The 26,461-nt window shown below is 37.4% G+C and overlaps 1 protein-coding gene across 1 annotated transcript in view; it reads right to left on the bottom strand.

The window, feature by feature from the left end:
• The window catches only part of UBA6 (ubiquitin like modifier activating enzyme 6), an 88,679-nt gene that overhangs the window by 49,636 nt on the left and 12,582 nt on the right, over positions 1 to 26,461 (bottom strand). The window contains exons 3-7 of the mRNA XM_006079842.4: positions 13,960 to 14,054; positions 13,406 to 13,434; positions 11,193 to 11,287; positions 10,538 to 10,649; positions 1,839 to 1,919 (exon numbers count right to left, since the gene is read on the bottom strand). Of these exons, the coding sequence (XP_006079904.2) occupies positions 1,839 to 1,919; positions 10,538 to 10,649; positions 11,193 to 11,287; positions 13,406 to 13,434; positions 13,960 to 14,054 (412 nt within the window). The remainder of the gene's footprint in view (positions 1 to 1,838; positions 1,920 to 10,537; positions 10,650 to 11,192; positions 11,288 to 13,405; positions 13,435 to 13,959; positions 14,055 to 26,461) is intronic.

Here is a 26,461-nt window from a genome sequence, read left to right as displayed (position 1 = left end):
ATAGTCTAGCAGTGAATTCTTGTTTTTCATTTTAGAAAAGCAGAATGGAGTGTCCATTCACCAAAAGTGGTAGAGTTAGAGGAAACAAAAGAGAGCTAAAAGCTAAGAGTGAGTCAGCAGAAAAGGGACTGAGGAACAGACCACATCGAAGTCAGGAAAGGTAAAAACCAAATTCTTAAACACAGTCATAAATGTGTTCTTGAAAGTGATTTTTATTCCATACACACACACACACTCTGTTCTAAGAAAATATAAAGAAATTGTTCTTGTGCTTAGTTATTTTTAGATACTGATAATAAAGAAAAATTCTTAATCTGTAACACACATGATACTGTATAAACAGATATTTTTCCAAGAAAAACTAGCCTATTCATATTTAGGCATAAGAATGTAGCTCATTAAAATGACTTATACTCCCTAACAAATAGTCATAAAACGGTTAACAGATTACCTTCTATTTGATCATGCACTGCCTTTACTATTGAAACAGCTATTTACAGCCTTCTTTATGAGTCATGAAACAGAAGAAAGTTAGAAACTTTTAAGTTTGCAAATTGAAAAACAATTTCTTTCTTTGCAAAACAACTTTAAAGTATGGATAAATGTATCCATCACACAAACAAAAATTTTAGTTTATAAACTAGTATAATTGGAGAAGGCAATGGCACCCCACTCCAGTACTCTTGCCTGGAAAATCCCATGGACAGAGGAGCCTGGTGGGCTACAGTTCATGGGGTTGCCCAGGGACAAGGGAGCCTGGTGGGCTGCCATCTATGGAGTCGCACAGATTCGGACACGACTGAAGCGACTTAGCAGCAGCATAATTACTTTATAAAACTTCTCTGTCCTGTTCGAAGTTTAATGACTACTATATATCTTATTCATCTTAATTTATGAACTATGGCACAAATGTTCTATAAGGTATATATATGCTATGTAAATACCACAGTCCAAAAATTTTCAGCACATCTATCTGATACAGAATGATGATAGTTCAGTGCCTATCTCAAAGGAACAAATAGCATTTTCCTTTTTCCAAAGGAATACAGGACTCCAATAAAGAAGTGCAGTTAGTAATATGTATTCAACTGCAGGGGATGAATTATGATTTGTCCCATCTAGACCTCTTTCCAGTCTTCTGAGTGTCATCACTACTTATCTAATTATTTTGGACAAAAATTTCAGAGTCATTCTTGATCATTCTTTCCTTCACAACTCTCATTTATCCATGCTCAATCCATTAGTCTTTTTTACAAAGGATACTTCAAATTCAACAACTTCTCACAATCTCTATTTTCATCTCTTTTGAAAAAGGCACAAGCATCTCTCACTTGGACTACTTACTGCATTAGCCCCTAACAGGTCTGGCCACCTCTATTCTACTTTTACAATTCAACAGTTATTTCTTTTTGGTCTCATGATCCCTTCATGTTCTTAAAAATTATTGGCAATCCAATGAGCTTTTGTTTATGTGGGTTATATCTACTGATAATCACTGCGTTAGAAAGAAAAGCCAACATAAACAGACATTCCTTCAGCTGTTAGAGCAATGATATCACCATCAAGTAGACTCTGGAAACTCTACTGCACCCCATAAGAGAATCAAAGTGAAAAAGGCAAATAACATTTCAATATTTTAAAAATAGTTTGACTTTGCAGACCCTAAAAAACGGTTTCAGGGACCCTCAGTGTCCTTGGATCACACTTTGAAAATCAAAATTAAAAATATTACTCATGTAAGAAGTTTCTTATGCAATTCACTGAAAAGCTACAAATTCTAATAGTGAAAGTGCATTTTCTTTGGTAAACTATGTGTTATTATTGAGTGATATTATCACCTTAATTGGAGGGCACTGAGAGCGGCAGAAGTCATTGATCTTCTTCTGCATTGAAAGTTTCATCTCCGTCAATACTACACACTGTTGAGAGGGATACAGGAAATTAAAGATTAGAAAATACACAATTATTTTGGTAGTGTACAACTTCTAACTCAGAAGCATCCCAGTTTGCACTCTGCTAAAAATACATTGTTTTCTTTGTAAAAAATACTAACCTACTGTATTCCATTTTAAGGTTAACACCTTCAGAGATATAGAACAGCAAAAGTGAAAGTAACATACACTGACATCTCTAGGTATCTACAGGGGGATTGGTTCCACAACCAAAACCTGTGGACATTCAAGTCCCTTACATAAAATGGCATAGTACATACAGGGAAAAAACTGCCCACATTGAATTCAATTGCCAGTACAGACTTCACAATTAGAAGCAAACCTTAACATTCTCTATGGTATATATGCATCCAAAATGATTGGAGATTTTGCTTTATCTGTTACTGCCATGGAGCTGCTAAGCTACTCATCAGAGTGTAAATTAAATGCTAGTTTAAAAGGATAACAATTACATTTTTAAAAAGATACATTAGGCTTAAGTTCAGTTCAGTCGCTCAGTTGTGTCCGACTCTTTGCGACCCCATGAATAGCAGCACACCAGGCCTCCCTGTCCATCACCAACTCCCAGAGTTCACTCAAACTCACGTCCATCGAGTCAGTGATGCCATCCAGCCATCTCATCCTCTGTCGTCCCCTTTTCCTCCTGCCCCCAATCCCTCCAGAATCAGAGTCTTTTCCAATGAGTCAACTCTTCGCATGAGGTGGCCAAAGTACTGGAGTTTCAGCTTTAGCATCATTCCTTCCAAAGAACATCCAGGACTGATCTCCTTTAGAATGGACTGGTTCGATCTTGCAGTCCAAGGGACTCTCAAGAGTCTTCTCCTACACCACACTTCAAAAGCATCAATTCTTCAGCGCTCAGCTTTCTTCACAGTCCAACTCTCACATCCATACATTACCACACGAAAAACCATAGCCTTGACTATACGGACCTTTGTTGGCAAAGTAATATCTCTGCTTTTGAATATTTTATCTAGGTTGGTCATAACTTTCCTTCCAGGGAGTAAGCGTCTTTTAATTTCATGGCTGCAGTCACCATCTGCAGTGATTTTGGAGCCCAAAAGAATAAAGTCTGACACTGTTTCCCCATCTATTTCCCATGAAGTGATGGAACCAATGCCATGATTCAGTTTTCTGAATGTTGAGCTTTAAGCCAACTTTTTCACTCTCCTCTTTCATCAAGAGGCTTTTTAGTTCCTCTTCACTTTCTGCCATAAGGGTGGTGTCATCTGCATATCTGAGGTTATTGATATTTCTCCTGGCAATCTTGATTCCAGCTTGTGCGTCTTCCAGCCCAGCATTTCTCATGATGTACTCTGCATATAAGCTAAATAAGCAGGGTGACAATATACAGACTTGATGTACTCCTTTTCCTATTTGGAACCAGTCTGTTGTTCCATGTCCAGTTCTAACTGTTGCTTCCTAAGCTGCATATAGGTTTCTCAAGAGGCAGGTTGGCTTCAGTTCAGTTCAGTCACTCAGTCGTGTCCGACTCTTTGCGACCCCATGAATCACAGCACGCCAGGCCTCCCTGTCCATCACCAACTCCTGGAGTTCACTCACACTCACGTCGAGTCAGTGATGCCATCCAGCCATCTCATTCTCTGTCGTCCCCTTCTCCTCCTGCCCCCAATCCTTCCCAACATCAGAGTCTTTTCCAATGAGTCAACTCTTCGCATGGGGGGGCCAAAGTACTGGAGTTTCAGCTTTAGCATCATTCCCTCCAAAGAAATCCCAGGGCTGATCTCCTTCAGAATGGACTGGTTGGATATCCTTGCAGTCCAAGGGACTCTCAAGAGTCTTCTACAACACCACACTTTAAAAGCATCAATTCTTCGGCGCTCAGCCTTCTTCACAGTCCAACTCTCTCACATCCATACATGACCACTGGAAAAACCATAGCCTTGACTAGACGGACTTTTGTTGGCAAAGTATTGTCTCTGCTTTTGAATATGCTATCTAGGTTGGTCATAACTTTCCTTCCAGGGAGTAAGCGTCTTTTAATTTCATGGCTGCAGTCACCATCTGCAGTGATTTTGGAGCCCAAAAAAATGAAAGTCTGACACTGTTTCCACTGGTTCCCCATCTATTTCCCACGAAGTGATGGGACCGGATGCCATGATCTTCGTTTTCTGAATGTTGAGCTTTAAGCCAACTTTTTCACTCTCCTCTTTCACTTTCATCAAGAGGCTTTTTAGTTCCTCTTCACTTTCTGCCATAAGGGTGGTGTCCTCTGCATATCTGAGGTTATTGATATTTCTCCCGGCAATCTTGATTCCAGCTTGTGCTTCTTCCAATCCAGCGTTTCTCATGATGTACTCTGCACATAAGTTAAATAAGCAGGGTGACAATATACAGACTTGACGTACTTCTTTTCCTATTTGGAACCAGTCTGTTGTTCCATGTCCAATTCTAATTGTTGCTTCGAGATTCGACAGATACACATCACATCTTTGTTTTACGACAGTGTTACTAGTCAAACAACGAAGTTCTGTTATTTAATATAGCAAATTATCATTTTCAATGCTTACTTTATCATCACCCAGTGAGATAAGCAAATTAAGTTTTATAATCAGATTTTATCATATCTGCAAAACTCATGAAAGGCCAAAATATTTTATTATGGTCAATTATCTATCAAAAATGTCAAAAGCAGGTCAAATCTCAGTCTGGAGCTTTCCTTGATGCTGGTTCCAGGAAATGAATAACTCACTTTAACTACCAATATCTATCTGGGTGTGGATTTAGTTTTATCTAGCTTGCAACACGACGTGCTTCCTACAGAGACGTAATTCTCCATAGCTCTCCCACTTGGTATTGCCATGAATGCAAGGCTCTGACCATTCTTTACGTGGGTTGTTTCTCAGGATTGCATTCGCCTGGTGCAAACTTGAGAAATGAGATAATGTCTCCTTGGGACAAAGAACAAGCTTATTCATTGCTTGCTATAAAAAGGCAGGTTCCCTGAGCTCAGTGTTCCTTTCTTCTAAAGGAACCCACCACATGTGCAGGCATCCACTGAGCCCTCTGCACAGCATGGGGGAGATGTGGAGGAAGGCAGGAGGAAACAAGGCAAATGTCATGCTCACACTTACCAGCTCGGGAGTAATTAAGTCCTTAGTCTCTGACCCAGGAATCTCATGTTTTCTGCTAGCATCCATGAAACTGTAACAAGCTAACTTATTAGCTTTCAAATACGGTAAAATCAAATCTTATTAGACTCAGTACATACTGAGTCTAACAGTACTTACTGAGCCTGGTCTGTGTTTCACCAATGCTGGAAAATTCCCAAGCACCGTTTATTTGAATAAGCCTTTCTCTAGAAGTCCAACCCCATGAATCAGAGCTTTTTACTCAAGCTATCATTTTTTAAAATTTCTCTTTCATATATTCTTTCTGTATGCTGTAGTCTCAAGAATATCCTCAGCTCTATCCTTCAGTCCATTAATTCTTACATGCACTGTTTAATCTACTCATTAAGTTTTAACTTTTAGGACTATTTTTTCCATTTCAAAAAGTTCTATTTGTTATATCTGTCTAACTGCTTTCACTAGTATCTTATTTTCATATTGTATTTTTAATCTCTTCTTATAAGATTTAGTTTGAACATCTTATAGTCCCCATCCAATAATTCTATTATCTGAAATTCTTGGAGGTTTAGCTCTATTGTTTGCTATATCCATTGACTCTTGATCATGCTGAACTTTTTCCTGTCTTATTATTTTGTATTATGAACACAGCCTCATAGGGGCTTTACACATTAGAATAAACTGTGGCTTGGCTGAGGATATATGCCGCTACATCTTTCAGTTTTGTTTCTTTCTGGCATTCCAGTGTATCACCAGCTCAGTACTACGTTTTAACGTTAAGTTCTCAGCTTGGAAAATTTAAGTTCATATCAAACTTATGTGAGGGCATGCCTATGGTTAAGAAGTCCCAGAGAAGATCTTTTTTTTTTTTTTTTTTTTAAATCCAGAGTTCCAGAGAGCTCTGTGTGAATCACAACAAACCATGGAAATTCTTAGAGATGGGAGCTTCAGACCACCTTCCCTGTCTTCTGAGAAACTTGTATGTGGGTCAAGATGCAACAGTTTTAATTGGACATGGAACAACTGACTGGTTCCAAACTGTGAAAGGTGTATGATAAGGCTGCATACTGTCACCTTATTTATTTAACTTATATGCAGAGTATGTGCTGTGCTCATGTGCTGAGTTGTGTCTGACTCTTTAAGACGTTATGGACTGTAGCCTGTCAGGATCTTCTGTCCATGGAATTTTCCAGGCAAAAATACTAGAGTGGGTTGTCATTTCCTACTCCAAGGGAATATTCCTGACCCAGGGATCAAATCTGCATCTCTGGTGTCCTCTGCATTGCTAGGAAAATTCTTTACCACTGCACCACTTGGAGGAGAAGGCAATGGCACCCCACTCCAGTACTCTTGCCTGGAAAATCCCATGGATGGAGGAGCCTGGTAGGCTGCAGTCCATGGGGTCACTATGAGTGGGACACAACTGAGCGACTTCACTTTCACTTTCATGCACTGGAAAAGGAAATGACAACCCACTCCAGTGTTCTTGCCTGGAGAATCCCAGGGGGAGCCTGGTGGGTTGCCATCTCTGGGGTCACACAGAGTTGGACATGACTGAAGTGACTTAGCAGCAGGAGCAGCACCACCACTTGGGAAACCCATATGTAGAGTACATCAAGTGAAATGTCGGGCTGGATGAATCACAAGCTGGAATCAAAATTGCCAGGAGAAATATCAACAACCTCATATATGCAGATGATACTGCCCTAACGGCAAAAAGTGTAGAGTAACTAAAAAGCTTCTTGACAAGTGTGAAAGAGCAGAGTGAAAAAGCTGGCATGAAATTAAACATTCAAAAAACTAAGATCATGGCATCTGGCCCCATCATTTCATGGCAAACAGAAGGGGAAAAAGTAGAAGCAGTGACAGATTTTCTCTTCCTGGGCTCCAAAATCACTGCAGTTGGTGACTGCAGCCATGAAATTAAGACACTTACTCCTTGGAAGGAATACTATGACAAGCCTAGACAGCATATTTAAAAGCAGAGACATCACAAAGATCCTTATAATCAAAGCTATGGTTTTTCCAGTAGTCATGTATGGATGTGAGAGCTGGACCATAAAGAAGGCTGAGTGCCAAAGAACTGTTGCTTTCAAACTGTGGTGCTAGAGAGGAGTCTTGAGAGTCCCTTGGACGGCAAGATCATCAAACCAGTCAATCCTAAAGGAAATCAAACTTGAATATTCATTGGAAGGACTGATGCTGAAGCTGTAGCTCCAATACTTTGGCCACCTGATGCAAAGAGCCAACTCAATGGGAAAGACATTGATGCTGGGAAAGACTGAAAGCTAAAGAAGAAGGGGGCAGCAGAGGATGAGATGGTTAGATACAATCACTGACTCAGTGAACATGAATTTGAGCAAACCCTGGGACATAGTAGAAGACAAGAGGAACCTGGCATGCTGCAGTCCATGGGGTTTTAGAGTTGGACATGACCTAGTGACTAAACACCACCACCAAGATAAAATAGACAAATTTCCTATTCTGATGGTCAAAGATTGTTCTAATACACCCTTTCATTAAGGGTATAGCTTTCTGAGGTTCCAGAGAGTTACAAAGAGGTGGTAGGCCTCAATTATATATTGTATCTCATACAGACAAATTTTTATCTAGTTTCTGTGTGACCATTCCCAATTCCCAAGAAATGTGGTAACTGAGACAAGCAAACTCTGTCCAGAAAGTGAACACAGCCACAGTTAACTGGTTTCCTTTTAATTATCTATTCAATTTTGGTCTCTGAGCATTTCTCTTATACTATTTTGACCTCATGCAATCACTGAAAAAGATGTCTATTAAGTAATTCTACTGTAGACAGTCTATTAAATATCTCTAGCAGGATGGATTTCAAGTTATCCAGTCAAGAATGGACAATTACAATAATCTTTAAGTAGGTGTGATACTGTCATTATAATAAGAAATATATATTTTGTCTTCATCCAAGGGTCCTAGCACATAGTTGCTACTACTCTCGTGATTTCCTATATAAGAGCTCAGGGGCATCTTTCGTTATAATATTTAGTTTTGTCCTTTGGGACATATCTTCACAGTGAAAAAGGTGAAGTAAATGTCTTGTTTTTCGTAACAAGTCCTTTCAGACACATCTGAGTTTGTGTTAATGAGTTGACTTTTGGAAAGCCCCTAAGGATGGGGGCTGGTTGTTAGGGGAACCAACCTTTGGCTGTAAGGTTCAGAACCTTCAGCCCTATCTCCCAGACCTCTTGTGCTGGAAACTGACTTAATCACCAATGGCCAGTGTATACTATTAGTCATTTTTGCTTACATAATAAAGCCTCCATAAAAATCCTTGAACCAGGGGCTTCAACATGTGGAGGTACTGGGAAGGTGGTGTACTGGATAGGCCATGGAAACATGGCACCCCTGGCACCCATCCCCCCATCCCCTGACCTAGGCATCTCTTCTATCTGGCTATTCCTGAGTCATAGTCTTTTATAATACAAAAAACTCGTAATCTAGTAAGTAAACTGTTTCTCTGAGTTTGTGTGCCGCTCTACTAAACTAACTGAACCTAAGGAGGGGGTTGTGAAAACATCTGATTCATAGCCAGCTCTGCGAAGCACATGTAACAACCTGAGTTTGCAACTGGCATCAGAAAAGGGCTCAAGGATGTGGGTTCTTACAGGACTGAGTCCTTAACCTGTGGGATCTGACACTATCTTCTCCAGGCAGAGTGTCAAGACAGAATTGAACTGAAGGACACCAAGCTAGGTGTCCAGAGTTGGAAAATTGCCTGGTGTGCGGGGAAAATGCATAAACATATAGTCACACAAGTGTCAGAAGTATTGAGATCTTAAGAAACACAGGAGTGCTTTTTCCTAGACAATGGGTATCATAATATCACAGGAAAAAATGCAGTCACTTTCAGAACATCCCAGGCGTTGGGAATTTTTGTTTTTATTTGTTACCTAACAAAGACTGAACTGTTGATCCATATTATTTACTTATGTGTACCTGGGCTATATATTACTCTTTGCCTATGGCCTTAGGACTTTTGCCTGGAAAATCCCATGGATGGAGGAGCCTGGTGGGCTGCAGTCCATGGGGTCGCTAACAGTCGAGCACAACTGAACAACCTCACTTTCACTTTTCACTTTCATACATTGGAGAAGGAAATGGCAACCCACTCCAGTATTCTTGCCTGGAGAATCCCAGGGACAGAGGAGCCTAGTGGGCTGCCGTCTATGGGGTCGCACAGAGTCGGACACAACTGAAGCAACTTAGCAGCAGCAGCATGGCTTTAGGAAGAGTAGAGTGTGCTTTCCTGCTCCTTTACTTTGGACTTGACCATGTGACCTGCTCTGGTCAACGAAATATTAATGGAAGTAACACAAAGAGACGTTTGAAATGTGCTTGGAACGTGGCACTTGCTCCTTTGTATTTCTGCTACTGGTATGAGACCATGTCTCAGGTAGCCTCCTGGTCCCAGAAGAGAGGTTCATAGACCAGGACTCAGAATGTGGAGTTCAAGTATAGCTAGAACAGCTGAATTCCAACTGACATGCAGAAGCATGAGAAAGAAATGCATGTTGCTATAAACCACTGAATTTGCAGTTTCTCATGCACGCTACTGTGAAAATAGCTGACTGACATAATTGCTTTATAATTCTTAGGTCCTTGCCCTAAAACAAAGCACTTTAAAGGTATTATTCTAAGTCTTTTAACCTGAATTTTTTGATATACTTAATAGACTATATTAAATTAGTACTTTATTAATACTTAATGATTTGCCTTCAGTTCAGTTCAGTCGCTCAGTCATGTCTGACTCTTTGCGACCCCATGGACTGCAGCATGCCAGGCCTCCCTGTCCATCACCAACTTCCGGAGTTTACCCAAACTCATGTCCATTGAGTCAGTGATGCCATCCAACCATCTCATCCTCTGTTGTCTCCTTCTCCTCCTGACTTCAATCTTTCCCAGCATCAGGGTCTTTTCAAATGAGTCAGTTCTTCACATCAGGTGGCCAAAGTATTGGAGTTTCAGCTTCAACATCAGTCCTTCCAATGAACACTCAGGACTGATTTCCTTTAGGATGGACTGGTTGGATCTCCTTGCAGTCCAAGGGACTCTCAAGAGTCTTCTCCAACACCACAGTTCAAAAGCATCAATTCTTCGGCGCTCAGCTTTCTTCACAGTCCAACTCTCACATCCAAACATGACTACTGGAAAAAATCATAGCCTTGACTAGACAGACCTTTGTTGGCAAAGTAATGTCTCTGCTTTTAATATGCTGTCTAGGTTGGTCATAACTTTCCTTCCAAGGAGTAAGCGTCTTTTAATTTCATGGCTGTAATCACCATCTGTAGTGATTTTGGAGCCCCCAAAAATAAAGTCTGACACTGTTTCCACTGGTTCACCATCTATTTGCCATGAAGTGAGGGGACCGGATACCATGATCTTAGTTTTCTGAATGTTGAGCTTTAAGCCAACTTTTAACCTTGGAATCTGTCAATGACATCTAATATAAAATGGAGTACTAACCTGGTATTTATCTAAGAAGGAGAGATCTGTGGTTTCATTTAAAGGAATAGAAGATGATGTGACATGAACATATGGATTTAATTCTGCAATATGTTGAAGTACAGCGTCAGCCCTAAAAAAACAAAACACATACATACAAAAAAAGAAAAAAGACTTTTACTACTCTTTTGTTCAATAAACACATTCAATTTTTCAAATTTGGACACTTTGAAGACATTAGAAAAACCTAAATGTTACAAAATTTCAATGGGAATTTTAAACTGGAGAGGAAGAAAAGAATCTAAGACTTATTTTTACTATACAATCTTAAGATGCAGCACACTGTCATATTCCAGAGTAAGTCACACAATCTCAGAATACACACACCCTTATAGGCCCAGTTGCTCCTTCATTTTCTTAAGGATAGAGCAATAATAAAGGCCTACTTTAACAATCTCAAAGAAATTCATTCCTAAGTAGCAATGTGACAATATTAAAATTTTGACAAACATAAATATTTACATGTCAGTACTTATTTGTCTATGGTAGAGTGAATTTATGGTGATGAGTTAAATAGCTAAGACTGAATTAGTATTCTAGATTCAGAAAATGTTCTAAGTAACTGTAACATTAAAAAAAAAATCCTATGATAACACAACAAAATATCTATCTTCACCTGTTTCTTATATTAACAACATCATCTTCACAGAGAAAGAAGTTTGTTCCTAGATCCCATGCTTGGCATTTTTCTGTATCATGAATTGTAAGTGCCTTCAAAAAGGAGAAAAATATCTGTTAAAGTCAGGAGTAAATCAAGGATGTTCACTATCTCCAATATTATTTACACTGGGTTGGAACTATTAGCCTATGTAATTAGACAACAGAAAGTAATTAAAATCCAGTTAGATCCATTCACAGATAATATGACTATAGACATCTAGAAATCCAGAAAAGATCACGGAAAAACTATTTTATTAGTATTATTTCTTTTATAAACACAACGTATTTTTTAATGCCTGTATATTATTTTTTTTCAGAGATCAATGTTATATTAACTTGAACATACCTTCATTATTCAACTGTGAAACGAGCTAAGATAAATCTTGAAAGCAGGGTTTTGATTACTTAAAATAATAAAACTGTAATTCCAAGTTACAAAGACATTTATATAACCATAAGAATTAACAATACTTTCCACTTATGACATTTATCAATAACAATTCTCAATTAAGTCAATAATAATTAACATGATGGTCATATTGTAATTCCATATAAATTTACTATATTTTGCTGTGGGTGTGTATGTATGTATTTTACAGATAGATCTGAACCCTAGTTGACTTTAAAAAATGAATACATTAGGCACATTACCATGAACTTACATTATTATGGCACCTTTGTACTATGAGAAAAGCTACTTTAAAAAACAGTAAGAGAATTTAAGTTTAGGAAAGTAGCATGTCATATAAATCAACATACATACAAAATTTTTAAAATTCACATAAACAAACTTTTCCAAATGGTCATGTTTAAAGTAAGAAAGATACTAACTGGAAAAAAGATATTTTTAACTTATATTACAAGCCACAAATATGGACACAAGGTATACCAAAATAGAAATATGTAGGGGCCATCAAAATATTTAAGCATGTTCAACTTTGCTCAAGAATGAAATACTTTTTCTCATTCATCAGCATGGCATAAATCTAAAAGTTTAACAATATGCTCTATTGGTGGGAGTGAAGTGAATCAGGCATTATTGGTGGGCATGTGAAACTGCAAGGAAGAAAACAAAATCAGGGAAGGGAGATCTACTGATTAAAAGAAACCAAGTTCAGTATATGGGCTTTACCTGGATACGGATTAGAACAAATCAAATAAAAGAAAGGAAAATATGAACTCTAACTAGATACTTGATGGTTATGGTAGGCAGTCTTCTTTGATAGCCCCAATGATTCATACCTCTTGATATTCAGGCCTTTGTGCTATCTCATCTCCTAAGTGACTATAATGACTTTAATGACTATAGCATAGGTGATGGAAAGTCACTTCAGAGATTAGGTTACAAAAGACCTGGCACATTCCCCTTCTTATCTTTTGCTTGCTTACTCTGATGAAACAAGCTGCCATACTGTGAGCTGCCCTCTGGCGAAGGCCACGTGGCAAGGAATTGAGGGTGACCCCCAATCAATAGCCAGCAAGGAACTGAGGTGGGAATGTGAACTGGCACATCCTTGCCACTGAATCCTACCAATAACTACATGAGTGAGCTTGGGAAGCAGACCCTTTCCCCAGCCTCAAGATGACTGCAGGCCCTGCCAATGTGTTGACTGGAGCTTTGTGAGAGACGCTCAACCAGAGGAATTAGCAAAGTTAAATCTAATTCCTGACCCAAAGAAATGCTGTATTTCAAATTGCTAAGTTTTGTTTGATGATAACAATGATATTTTTAAAATGTTAACGTTTTTAAGTGTGAAAGTGATATTGTGGTTGTTTTCAAAAAACACCCTTATATTTTAGAGCTATATACTAAAATAACTTAAGAACAACATAATAAGATTTCTGAGATTTATATCAAAATAACTGGGCAGTTAGGGGGCAGTGGGGAATGAGATACATGAAACAAATTTCTCTATTAGCTGCACGTATGAGATGTGTACATGGGGTTTGCTAAAACTATTCATTTTTTTTAGTATAATTTTGAAATTTTCTATAATAAAAAGTATTATTAAAAAAGGAAAATAGAGAATTAAGACAATTTTTCTACTAAATGAAGAAGCAATAATTAAGCCAAAGTATAAATAATATTATCACTACCGATGAGGGAAAAAAAAGTCTTTTTTTTTTCATAAAAGTAATTCTTCTTATGAAGGACATTTACCCACTTACCTTAATCCCTGCAAGGACAAGATTCTTTGCTATAAAGGGGGAAAAAAAAGGAATAGCTTAATATTAGGAATTGTATATTAGATATGTTTTCATGGAGTCTGTTCATATCTCTGAGTAATTTTAACTGTTTTACTACTTTAAAAATATCAGTTTCTTAGAAAATAGAGATGAACAAAAAGGAATAAAAATAAAATTTGATTTCCATAATCAAACCACACTGAGATAATCACTCTTAAAATTTCAGTGTACACTTCCAGACACGCTGTTATGAATATGTATGTGCTCTGTACCATAATGAATTAATGGATACAGAAAAAGATCATTAACAGCTATTAACAACACCAAAAGAGAAGCAAGAAAGTCATAACTGGTTTCTCATGGAAGAACGTGAAATAGTCTTGCCAAAAAAATAAATAATAAATAAAAATTGAATCTGATCAAGATTTTGGATCTAACTTCTTTTATAGAAAATAATACAAGGGAAAGGAATTAAATTCTTTAAATTATGTTGCTCAAAAGCATCATATAAAATTATGAACAAAAATACTGCTTACCAATTTCCAAACCAAGACCACCCATACCACTTAAGAAAACATGAGACTTGGCCATCTTCTGCATTGCTGTGTCTCCAAGAACATACCTCTGTCGACTACATGTAAAACACAACAAAAATAAATTATTTCACCAAAATTGTATATCCTTTTACAGTTATTTGCAAGCTAATACCCTGGTGGCTAGATTCTGCCCACAGACTTTTTTTGGATCACTTGCATAGTACTTAAAATTCCTCAATTAACTGCCAAATACATGACATATTTTGAAAAATTAGATTTGGCACCATAACCCATATTCCCTCATGGCTACAGGGTTGAGTAGGAGCTGCCTGTTCAGTGAGGGAGGACCATGTGCTCTAGACTTGGCAAAGTTCCCATCCTTCTTCTCTCATTTATCACCTCTGTGGCCACTACAAGCATTTGAGTTTGTCACTTTCACTTGAAGCCTTTCACCACAAAAGGGATTTATCAGGCAAAAAATTGTTTCCCTCCTTGGAATTTAGATGACTTAAAGTTGAGCAGTTTTTAAACATTATCTTAAATATAAAAGCTGACAAATTATTTAAAGGACTTTATTAAGTCATCCATCCTAATAGCCACAGGCTAATATCAGAATGCTACTGCTGCTGCTATGTAGTCACTAAGTTGTGTTTGACTCTTTGCAACCCTTTTGACTGTAGCCTTCCAGGCTCCTCTGTCCATGGTATTTTTTAGGCAAGAATACTGGAGTGAGTTGCCATTTCCTTTTCCAGGGGATCTTCCTGACCCAGGGACTGAACTCATCTCACCGGCATTAGCAAGCAGATTCTTTACCAATGAACCACCTGGGAAGCCCCTAGTATCAAAATGGGAATTTCAAAAAATACATGTTGGCAATTAAAAAAATGTCAGATATAGTAATAAAGTCAATAGTAAGAGTTTATTTCAAAGAACACTGATAAACGATGTTATACTAGTTTCTGAAGATAGGAGCATGCCAATGGATTCTTACCAGAATCATTCTGAAAGATGAGTTCAGTATAAGTAAATAATTCCAGAACTCCTTGGGTTTTAAGTATTTCTTTTGGAATTCACACACACACACAACACACACATGCTGGTTTAAGGTATGTTCGTTTAATATCTATATTTAGCTACTCAATATAAATGCCTGAAAAGGGGTCACCTGTCTAGTAGAAAGAAACTTTATAAACACAAGCTATTATTATTATTTTCATCCTTTTTCCCTACAATGAATAATAAAATCTACTAGACTTTTCTTTTTAAAAATTTATTTTATTGAAGTATAGTTAATTTACAATGTTAGTTTCTGCTATACAGCAAAGTGATTCAGTTATATATTCTTTTCCATTATGCTTTATTACAGGATACTGAATATAGTTCCCTGTGCTCTACAGTATGAACTTGTGGTTTAACCATTCTGTATATAATAGTTTGCATCTACTAATCCCAAACTTCCAATCCATCCCTTCATCATGGTAATCATAGTCTGTTCTCTATTAGACTTTTTAAATTGATAGTCACCATTTTTGCTTCAGAGATAAAACTGATTCATTTATTTATGAAATACTTATTGAACATTTACATAGTACATATGGAAAAGTATATTATAAAGTCTTACAACCTTTATTTCTGTACCCCTAAACAATATATTTAAGGTTTGTCTGTTTTGGAACTTTATATAAACTGGCTCATTTTGAATACTTATGAGAGTTATTCATATCAAGGCAACTGTTTATTTTCACTTCATATTGCATTCTTTGTATTATACTATTCTATTGTGATATACCATAATTTAGCAATTCTACAGTTTTGGATGGTTACCAATAAGAAGACTATGAGTACACTTATATATGTCTCATGGTACACATGTAGTAGTTTCTACAGCATATACTGATGAAAGAAAATGCAAAGTTAGCTATTAGGTAATACCAGAATAATTTCCAAAGTGGATGTATCAGTTGACATCCTGCTTGGCAGTGTAAAAAAGTCCTCAAATTTTCACATCCTTAGTGTGCTGAAACTCAATATGAAAATTCAATGTGAAACTCAATGTGAAAGTGCTGCACTCAATATGCCAACAAATTTGGAAAACTCAGCAGTGGCCACAGGACTGGAAAAGGTCAGTTTTCATTCCAATCCCAAAGAAAGGCAATACCAAAAAATGCTCAAACTACTGCACAATTGCACTCATCTCACACACTAGCAAAGTACTGCTCAAAATTCTCCAATCCAGACTTCAACAGTACATGAACTGTGAACTTCCAGATGTTCAAACTGGATTAGAAAAGGCAGAGGAACCAGAGATCAAATTGCCAACATCCGCTGGATCATGGAAAAAGCAAGAGAGTACCAGAAAAACATCTGTGTCTGCTTTACTGACTATGCCAAAGTCTTTGACTGTGTAGATCACAATAAACTGTGGAAAATTCTTCAATAGATGGGAATACCAGACCACCTGACCTGCCTCCTGAGAAATCGGTATGCAGGTCAAGAAGCAACAGTTAGAACTGGACACAGAACAACAGACTGGTTCCAAACCAAGAAAGGAGAACTTCAAGGCTGTATACTGTCACCCTGTTTATTTTACTTTCATGCAGACTACATCATGAAAAACTCTGGGCTGGATGAAGCACAAGCTGGAATCAGGACTGCCGGGAGAAATATCAATAACCTGAGATATGCAGATGACACCACCTCTATGGCAGAAAGTGAAGAGGAACTAAAAAGCCTCTTGATGAAAGTCAGAGAGGAGAGTGGAAAAAGTTGGCTTAAAACTCAACATTCAGAAAACTAAAATCATGGCATCTGGTCCCATCACTCCATGGCAAATAGATGGGAAAACAATGGAAACAGTGAGAGACTACTTTTCTGGGCTGCAAAGTCACTGCAGATGGTGACTGCAGCCATGAAATTAAAAGACACTTGTTTCTTGGAAGAAAGCTATGACCAACACAGACAGCAGACTGAAAAGCAGAGACATTACTTTGCCAAAAAAGGTCCATGTAATCAAAGATATGGTTTTTCCAGTAGTAATGTAGGGATGTGAGAGTTGGACTATAAAGAGCTGAGTGCCAAAGAACTGATGCTTTTGAACTGTGGTGCTGGAGAAGACTCTTAAGTCTCTTGGATAGCAAGGAGATCCAACCAGTCCATCCTAAAGGAAATCAGTCCTGAATATTCATTGGAAGGACTGATGCTGAAGCTGAAACTCCAATACTCTGGCCACATGCTGTGAAGAACTGACTCATTTGAAAAGACCCTGATTCTGGGAAAGATCGAAGGCAGGAGGCAAAGGGAAGGACAGAGGATTTGATGGTTGGACAGCATCACTGACTCAACGTATATGCGTTTGAGTAAGCTCCGGTAGTTGGTGATGGACAGGGAAGCCTGGAGTGCTGCATTCCATGGGGTCACAAAGAGTCGGTCACAACTGAGCAACACAACTGAGTGACTGAACTGAACTGAATGTGCTGAAAAAAGTTAACACAGTAGGCCTGATCTTTACCCTGCTTTTGGGGCTAGCCCCTGGCTGCTGCCTGTGCACTTGGCTTTTGAAATGTTTCCTATACTAATAATTCTACTTCTCTTTTTCCTTGAGTTTCTTGAAATAAAAACTCCTTTAGCTTTTAGATATTCTTTTCTAAAGTACACATGTAAAACTTTAAATGATTTTAAAAAGCATACCAAATTTTGATCCATAGTACTTTAAATGATTATTCTTAATTTTTATTATGATTCTTTTTTTGACTTATGGATTCACCTGAAGTGTATTTTTAAATTTCTAACTTTATGAGGAATTTTACAATTATTTTTTGTATTGACTTCTAGCTTAAATGCACTGTGAACAGACATCACAATCTACATAATTTTACACTTTAATATTTGAGAATTTCTTTGGTCAATTTTACAAATATTCCATTCTTGAAAGGAATGTGTACTCTACAGTTGTTAACATATAACATTTCTTACATGTGCATTAGAGTAATCTTAATAATCATGTTGATGAACTCTATATTTGTTCAGACTTTGTTTGCCTGTTTTCTTGATTACTAAAAGTAACATTTAAAAAATGCCCACTATGATTGCATATTTGTCGATTCTCCTTATGTATCAGTACCTGAACATGCTAACATGTGAGAATAACAGCTAACACTCAGCGTTTATTACACACCCCAGTTTTATTTGTATTAACTCATTAAACCTCACAAAACTACAAAAATTCTATTATTATTCTCATTTTTACAGAGAGGAAAACCTAAGCACAGAGAAATTAAGCAACTGATAAATAGTGGAAGCAAGATTCAGCCCAGGCAGTCTGGCCTTAGCATCCATATTCTTAACCACTATGCTACACCGAATGTAGATTAAGAAAGGCAAATCATTCTACAAGTCTTACAGGGAGGGAAAAAAATCAGTTCCTGGCCTAACTCTTCCATAACCCAATTCCCAAGCCCTAAGAACAGCCATCCTCAATTCTTTCAGTTATTTCTTCTAATATTTACCCCTATATTTCTCAATAAACATGTTTGTACTTATTTCTTGATTTTTCAGTTTTAAGTATTATCTATCAACTTGCAACTAAAAAAGATGGCATGAATTTCAATTTTTGAATACAAATCCAGTCAAATCATTTCCCTGCTTTAAAAACTCTGGCTGGTTTTGTATTTCCCTTATGATAAAGTCGAGACTCCATTAATCACAAAGCTGTTCATAATCTAGTCTCTGCTCAGCTCGCCAGTCTCATTTTTTGTCACTCTACCATCACACTCCATGTTCCAGGTGTACTAAAGGCTTTCAGTTTTCCAAACATGGTATACTCTCTTCGGGTGCTAAGACACTTTTCTGGAATATTCCTCTTCCCCAATATTTTATGCCTGAATAACTCCTTGTCCTCAGGTCTCAAATTGCATGTTACTTTCCCCATGATGCTTTCCCTGATGCCCCTAAGTTTCTTAAGACAGTGTTGGATCATCTTTCTGTGCATCGTAACACTACACATTCAATTTATTATAACAATTATCACAGTGTATTTTCACTATTTATTTGCCTATTTTTCCTAGGAGATTGTAGATTCCTTAAGACAGAGTCTGCCTTATTTGCTACTGTATCCCCAGTGACTAACAGTGCTTGGTACATAACAGACACACAAAACCTATCTGCTAAATTAATGAAAGAAATCAACTGGCAACAAGAACAACACTTTTATGCTCTACTAAGCAGAGGGCATGAATTCTTTTTTTGTGTTCACAGTCAAAGAACTGCATTAAAAAAATATGTTTTTCACACTTGTCTTCATCAATTATTTTTAAGATTACTTAGGCAAATAATGAATAGCAAAGACATAAACATGGTTACAAATGACCCAGAACATCCAGACAAAGGAAAACAATTAAAATACATGAGCTAAGGTTGTTCAAAGAATCATAAAATCTCAAATTCTCAACAGGTAACTAAATCACCTGCCTTTTCAATGTTTGGCTACCAAGGGGAAGTATACTGAGTAAGTGCCTACTCCATGTTAGTTAATGTCAGGTACTTTGCAGTTGACACTTAAATCCTATGAGGTGGGATTTAAAGAGCTGAGAGTGTAACTTCAAGCCCACCATTGTTATACTAGACCTGACTGTATTAAGCGGACATGCATATATCAGTAACTGTATCAGGAAAGAAAGAAATTTCCAAGGCTATCGACTCGACTTTTAGAGAACCCTATTTATTAAAGATTCTCCCTTTTACAAAGGTAATATATCTCCCTGTAGTTTTCACCACTAATCCTAATTTTACCTCCTGGGGTCATAGGGAACTTGTCTAATCCCTCTTCAATGTGATAGCCCTCCAAACGTTTGAAGATGGTATTCAGGTTCCAGAGTCTTCTTTCTCCAGGCTAAACATCTCCAGTTCCTTAAACAATTCCAAACATGACATCATTTTGAGTCCCCATCAACACTCTAATCACTTTCTTTTGGATGTACTTCAGTTACCTTCAGGCATTCATAGATTTATTAAAATATCTATTTCAAGCCCAGTGCTGGCACGGTGTGGGGATCACAATAGCAACATCATCATGAGGTAATGTGAGGATTAAATTAAATAAGATAAAATAAATAAAATACCTAGCAGGATGCCTGTGACGTTATTGGGAGAGAGGAATAATCAAATAATCCACTATTAAGTACTACATACAGAAGCACCAGAAGCTAAGGGAACCTGAAAGAATAGGAAGTGAGTATCTATTAATGGAGGCCATGGCAAGTTTACAAATGAAGTTCATCCAAGTTGAAATCTGAAGACTTGAGTCAAAAATTAATCAAAGAAGGAAAAGCATTCTATGCTAGGAAAAAGAAAAGCATGAAAAAGAATGATAGATAAGAGATACATGGTACATATATAAAACTTCCACTTCTGGCCTTAGTTAAATAAGGGGGAACAGATTTATCCTCTTCCTGCCTTAAAGAACTGAAAAATGGACAACATAAATGAAACAATTCAGACACTGGACAATAGGCAACTCAGGACAATAATCTCAGAGAAGAAAAACAATTGAGGTGAGCTTTATGATTGCCCTAGCCACTGCCCAGAGTTTCCAAAAGGTAGAGCAGGAAGGGAAACTCAAAAAGAGCTTGGTGGTCTTCTCAAACTGAAGAGAACAGGGTGTGACTTCAAGGCTAGAATTTGTGAGCACATGCACAGAGAGAATGCCAGACAGGCTGTTCTAGATTCTTCAGCCAAGAGGAATCAACCTCTTGAGGGGAGGAAACAACCTCAAGCTAGGGAAAGAATCAGATGAAAAGTCCAAGTGAAACAATCACTGTTTAAACAGGGCCAAGACAGTTTGTGTTCCTCTTCAGCCAAATGGAAAACCTTTTAATACAGAGAGCGCTGGATAAAATAGAAAAGAGTATTACATCAGTACTGGGGAGGAAGTAGCCTCAAAATTGAGTCTTCTCTGGTCTTACCTAGCAAAGCTTAAAAGTAAGCCTTGAAAAAAATAAACTTGTTTTCAAGTAATTTAACTGTGTCCTTGAAAAAGCTCAAGAATATTTAAAGGAATTCAAGATAATTCAGCACCCAAAAAGGTAAAATTCATAATGTCTAACATATACTAAAAAAAAAAACTACATATGCAAAAAAAAAAAATTACTAGATATGCTAAAAAAGCAGGAAATACAACTCTAGATAGAAAAATCAATAGAAGAGACTTAGAAATGACATATGATTGAATGTGTGGACAAAGACTAAAACAGTCAAAAATATAATTCATATGCTCAAGAAGCAGCAAAACTTCCAGAGATGAAAACTATAAAATGTAAGATGAAAAACACTTTGAGTGGAATTAACAACAGATTCAACACTGCAGAAGTGAACCTGAAGACACAGCAACAGACTTTAAAAAATGAAAAACATAAATGAAACAAAACAAAACTGGAGGATAAAAACCCTCCAAAACCAAAAAAGCTTAAGTGAGCTGTGGGACAACTTCAGTTGGTCTATGTGAAACTGAGGTCTCTTGAAGAACTAAGCAGTTAAAATTTTTCTAGGAGCACAACAAACTCACAGACCATGATGCAAACAAAGAACAAAACGTAAAGAGAAAACTACACTAAGGGATATCGTAATTGTTTAAAACCAGGGATGAAGAGAAAATATTAAAAATAATCAGAGAAAACAGATCATGCAATTTACAGAGGAAAGGTAAGAATGACAACTGATTTTCTCCCAGGAAGCAGTACAAACTGGATGACAATGGCACATTTTTAAAATATTGAAAGGAAGACACTGTCAACCTAAATTTCTATACTCAGTTTCAAAAAAAGGAAGTAAAGACGTCATCAGACATATAACAACTGAAAGAATTCATTGCTGGCAGACTTTCACTATAAGAAATGTCAAAGTAAATCCTCAGGCAGAAGAAAATGATATTAGATGGAAATCTTAATTTACACAAAGGAATAGAGAACACCAGAAACGACAAAACCCTGTTTCCTTTATTTTTAAAATATCTTTTAAAGATAATTGACTGGTTAAGCCAAAAACAATAATGTATTATGAGTTTACACTGCTGCTGCTAAGTTGCTTCAGTCGTGTCCGACTCTGTGCGACCCCAGAGATGGCAGCCCGCCAGGCTCCCCCGTGCCTGGGATTCTCCAGGCAAGAACACTGGAGTGGTTGCCATCTCCTTCTCCAAATGTGAGTTTATAGCATTATGTAAAAGTAAAATTTTAAGACAATGATAACTCAAATCCTGGAAAAAGAGAAACAGAAGAACACTGGTGTAACTTTCTTATACCATACAGAACGTGATGTTAGATCTGAATACACACTGTAGAGATTTATACTATAAACCATAAAGTAATTACTTTCCATCTAGTCAAAGCCATGATTTTGCAGTAGTCATGTATGGATGTGAGAACTGGACTATACAGAAAGCTAGTTCAGTTCAGTTCAGTCGCTCAGTCATGTCCAAGTCTTTGCGACCCCATGAATCGCAGCACACTAGGCCTCCCTGTCCATGACCAACTCCCGGAGTTTACGCAAACTCATGTCCATCGAGTTGGTGATGCCAGCCAGCCATCTCATCCTTTAAAGCACCGAAGAATTGATGCTTTTGAACTGAGGCGTTGGAGAAGATTCTTGAGAGTCCCTTGGACTGCAAGGAGATCAAACCAGTCAATCCTGAAGAAAATCAATTCTGAATAATCATTGGAAGGACTGATGCTGAAGCTGAAACTCCAATACTTTGGCCACCTGATGCGAAGAACTGACTCACTGGAAAAGACCCTGATACTGGGAAAGACTGAAGGCAGGAGGAGAAGCAGACGACAGAGGATGAGATGGATGGATGGCATCACTGACTCGATGCACATGAGTTTGATTAGGTTCCGGGAGTTGGTGATGGACAGGGAAGCCTGGCATGCTGTAGTCCACGGGGTCGCAGAGTCGGGCACACCTGAGAGACTGAACTGAATCACTAAACAAAGCAAAAGAAAGTACAGCTGACTCTCAAACATAGGTTTGAACTGTGTGGGTCCACTTATATGTGGATTTTTTTTTTTTTTTTCCAAAAAATATATACTCAGCCCCAAAGACATGGATGTTAGTCAAAGTCGCTCAGCTGTGTCTGAGTCTGTGACCCCATGGACTATACAGTCCATGGAATTCTCCAGGCCAGAATACTGGAGTGGATAGCCTTTCCCTTCTCCAGGGGATCTTCCCAACCCAGGGATCGAACCCAGGTCTCCCACACTGCAGGCGACCTCTTTACCAGCTGAGCCACAGGGAAGCCCGAGGACATGGACAGCCAACTGTATTCATTATATCATACCACTTGATGCAAAAGGCTTGAGCATTCATATATTTTGGTACACATGGAGGCTCCTGGAATGGATACCCCATGGATACTGAGGGACAAGATGTTACAACTGCAACACGTCAGTAAAGAAGATAAAATATAACTTAAATGCTCAATTATTCAACAAAAAGAGAGAGAGAAAAGGTATACCAGTAACAGACAAATTAGGCAATTAGAAAACAAATAGCAGAAATAGTATCAATAGAACTTCCTTGGTGGTCCAGTGATTAAGACTCTGCATTTCTGCTGGGGGGAAAGTTGGGGAACTAAGATCTCGCATGTCACATGTTAAACATACATGGTGCAACCATGCCTCTAAAAGAGTGTCATGCTGAATAAAGAGAAAAACCCAACTATATTCTATCTACAAGGAGGCCCACTTAAATAACCAAAAAAGGAAAGTAAAAGGGTGCAAAAAGATATCATGATACCAATAATCGAGGGAAAAGCAGACTATTTTAATATCAGACAAACAGATTTCAGAGCAAACAAAACTACCAGGATAAAGAGGCACTTCATAATGATAAAAGGGTCAATACATCAAGAAGACATAACAATTCTAAATGTTTATGCACTAATAACACAGCAACAAACTATGTGACCCAAAAACTGGTAGAACTGAAGTATGAAATACACAAATAGGAAATTATGGACAATATCCATCTCTTAACAATTGGTATAAAGAATAGACAGAAAATCAGTAATGTTTCAGAACAGCTGAACAACACTATTAATCAATTTGATCTAATTGACATTGATAGGACAATCCAGTAAATCAGAGAATACATATTCTTTCCAAATGTACACAGAACATTGACCAAGATAGACCATATTCTCCACTAAAAAAACTTTAAAAAATTTAAGTCACACAAAGTATGTTTCCTGATAACACTGGAATGATTAGAGATCAACAACAGAAAGATCTCTGAAAAAAAATTCCTTAATATCTGGAAACTAAGTAAGACACTTAAGGTCTCAAAAATCAATGATCTCAACTTCTACTTTAAGAAATAAGAAAAAGATCATGAGGTACCATTTCACGCCAGTCAGAATGGCTGCGATCCAAAAGTCTCAAGCAATAAATGCTGGAGAGGCTGTGGAGAAAAGGGAACCCTCTTACACTGTTGGTGGGAATGCAAACTAGTACAGCCACTATGGAGAACAGTGTGGAGATTCCTTAAAAAACTGGAAATAGAACTGCCTTATGATCCAGCAATCCCACTGCTGGGCATACACACTGAGGAAACCAGAAGGGAAAGAGACACATGTACCCCAGTGTTCATTGCAGCACTGTTTATAATAGCCAGGACATGGAAGCAACCTAGATGTCCATCAGCAGATGAATGGCTAAGAAAGCTGTGGTACATATACATAATGGAGTATTACTCAGCCATTAAAAAGAATACATTTGAATCAGTTCTAATGAGGTGGATGAAACTGGAGCCTATTATACAGACTGAAGTAAGCCAGAAAGAAAAACACCAATACAGTATACTAACGCATATATATGGAATTTAGAAAGATGGTAACAATAAACCTGTATACGGGGCAGCAAAAGAGACACTGATGTATAGAACAGTCTTTTGGACTCTGTGGGAGAGGGAGAGGGTGGGATGATTTGGGAGAATGGCATTGAAATACGTATAATATCATATATGGAATGAGTCGCCAGTTCAGGTTTGATGCATAATACTGGATGCTTGGGGCTGGTGCACTGGGATGACCCAGAGGGATGGTATGGGGAGGGAGGAGGGAGGAGGGTTCAGGATGGGGAACATATGTATACCTGTGGTGGATTCCTTTCGATATTTGGCAAAACCAATACAATATTGTAAAGTTTAAAAATAAAATTTTTAAAAAAATAGAAAAAAAAAAGAAATAAAAAAAAGATCAAATTAAACTAAAAATAAGGGGGAAAAACCCTTTAAAGCACAGAAATTACTGAAAAAAAAAATAAAAAATATTTAAAAAATCAATTTAATTGCTGGTTCTTTGAGAAGAAAATAAAATTGACAAACCTCTAGTCAGAATGATCAGGAAAAAAAAAAGAAGACAGAATTATCTTCTCTTACCATTATCTGATAATTATCCTGACAATTACCATTATCAGGAATGAGCAGGGACTATTGTTCAGATTCTACAGATACTAAAAAAGGATATTCAGAGAATATTACAAACAACTTCATGCCACTAAATTCAACCAATGAGACAAATGAACATACACTTTGAAAGACCCAAACTATTAAAGCTCACTCAAGAAGAAACATATCATCTGAATATCCCAGTAACTATTAGCTATTTAATATGTATTAATAGTTTAAAACTTTCCCACAAAGAAAACTCCAAAAACAGCTTCCCTATGAATTCCACCAAAAATATGAGAAAAAATAATACTGACTCTACACAAGCTTTCTAGAATCTGAAGAAAAAATAATTCTGAGCTTATTCTGTGAGGTCAGCGTCACTCTTGACACCAAAACCAGGCAAAATCATTCAGTTTAAAAATTACTCAAACCAATATCCCTCATGCAACATAGACGCAAAAATTCTTAATAGAATTTCTGTAACAATACATCATGTGAGTTTAATTCCAGAAACAGAATGCAAGGATGGTATAATACTCTAAAATTAGACATCACTGTGATTCATAACATTAAAAGACTACAGTGGAAAAGCCATATAATCACTTTCATGAATACAGAAAAAGTATTTGACAATTACAATACCCCATTTCTGATTTAAAAAAACAACAAAACTCTAAGCAAACTAGTGACAGAAGGGCACTTCCTGAACCTAATAAAGGGTAACAATGAAAAACCTATAGCTAACATTACACTCTGCTATGGAGAGATGAATGTTTTCCATCAAAGATCGTCAGAAAGGAAGAGAGGTTGCCTGTCTTTACCTCTTCAACTCTACCCTGTATTGGAGGTTCTAGCCACAGTAATAAAGACAAAGAAACAAAAGGCACTCAGACTGAAAAGGAGGACGGAAAATGTCTTATTTACAAACAACACAACTGACTAGAAAATTCAATGGAATTTACAAAAAATTTTACTAGAACTAATAAGAGAAAGATGCACAGATTCAAAGCTATGGTTTTTCCAATAGTCATGTATGGATGTGAGAGCTGGACCATAAAGAAGGCTG

The sequence above is a fragment of the Bubalus bubalis genome, chromosome 7, assembly GCF_019923935.1.
Source record: "Bubalus bubalis isolate 160015118507 breed Murrah chromosome 7, NDDB_SH_1, whole genome shotgun sequence".
Taxonomy (NCBI): domain Eukaryota; kingdom Metazoa; phylum Chordata; class Mammalia; order Artiodactyla; family Bovidae; genus Bubalus; species Bubalus bubalis.
The sequence above is the reverse complement of the archived record's forward strand: the minus strand, read 5'-3'. Positions and strand labels throughout refer to the sequence as shown.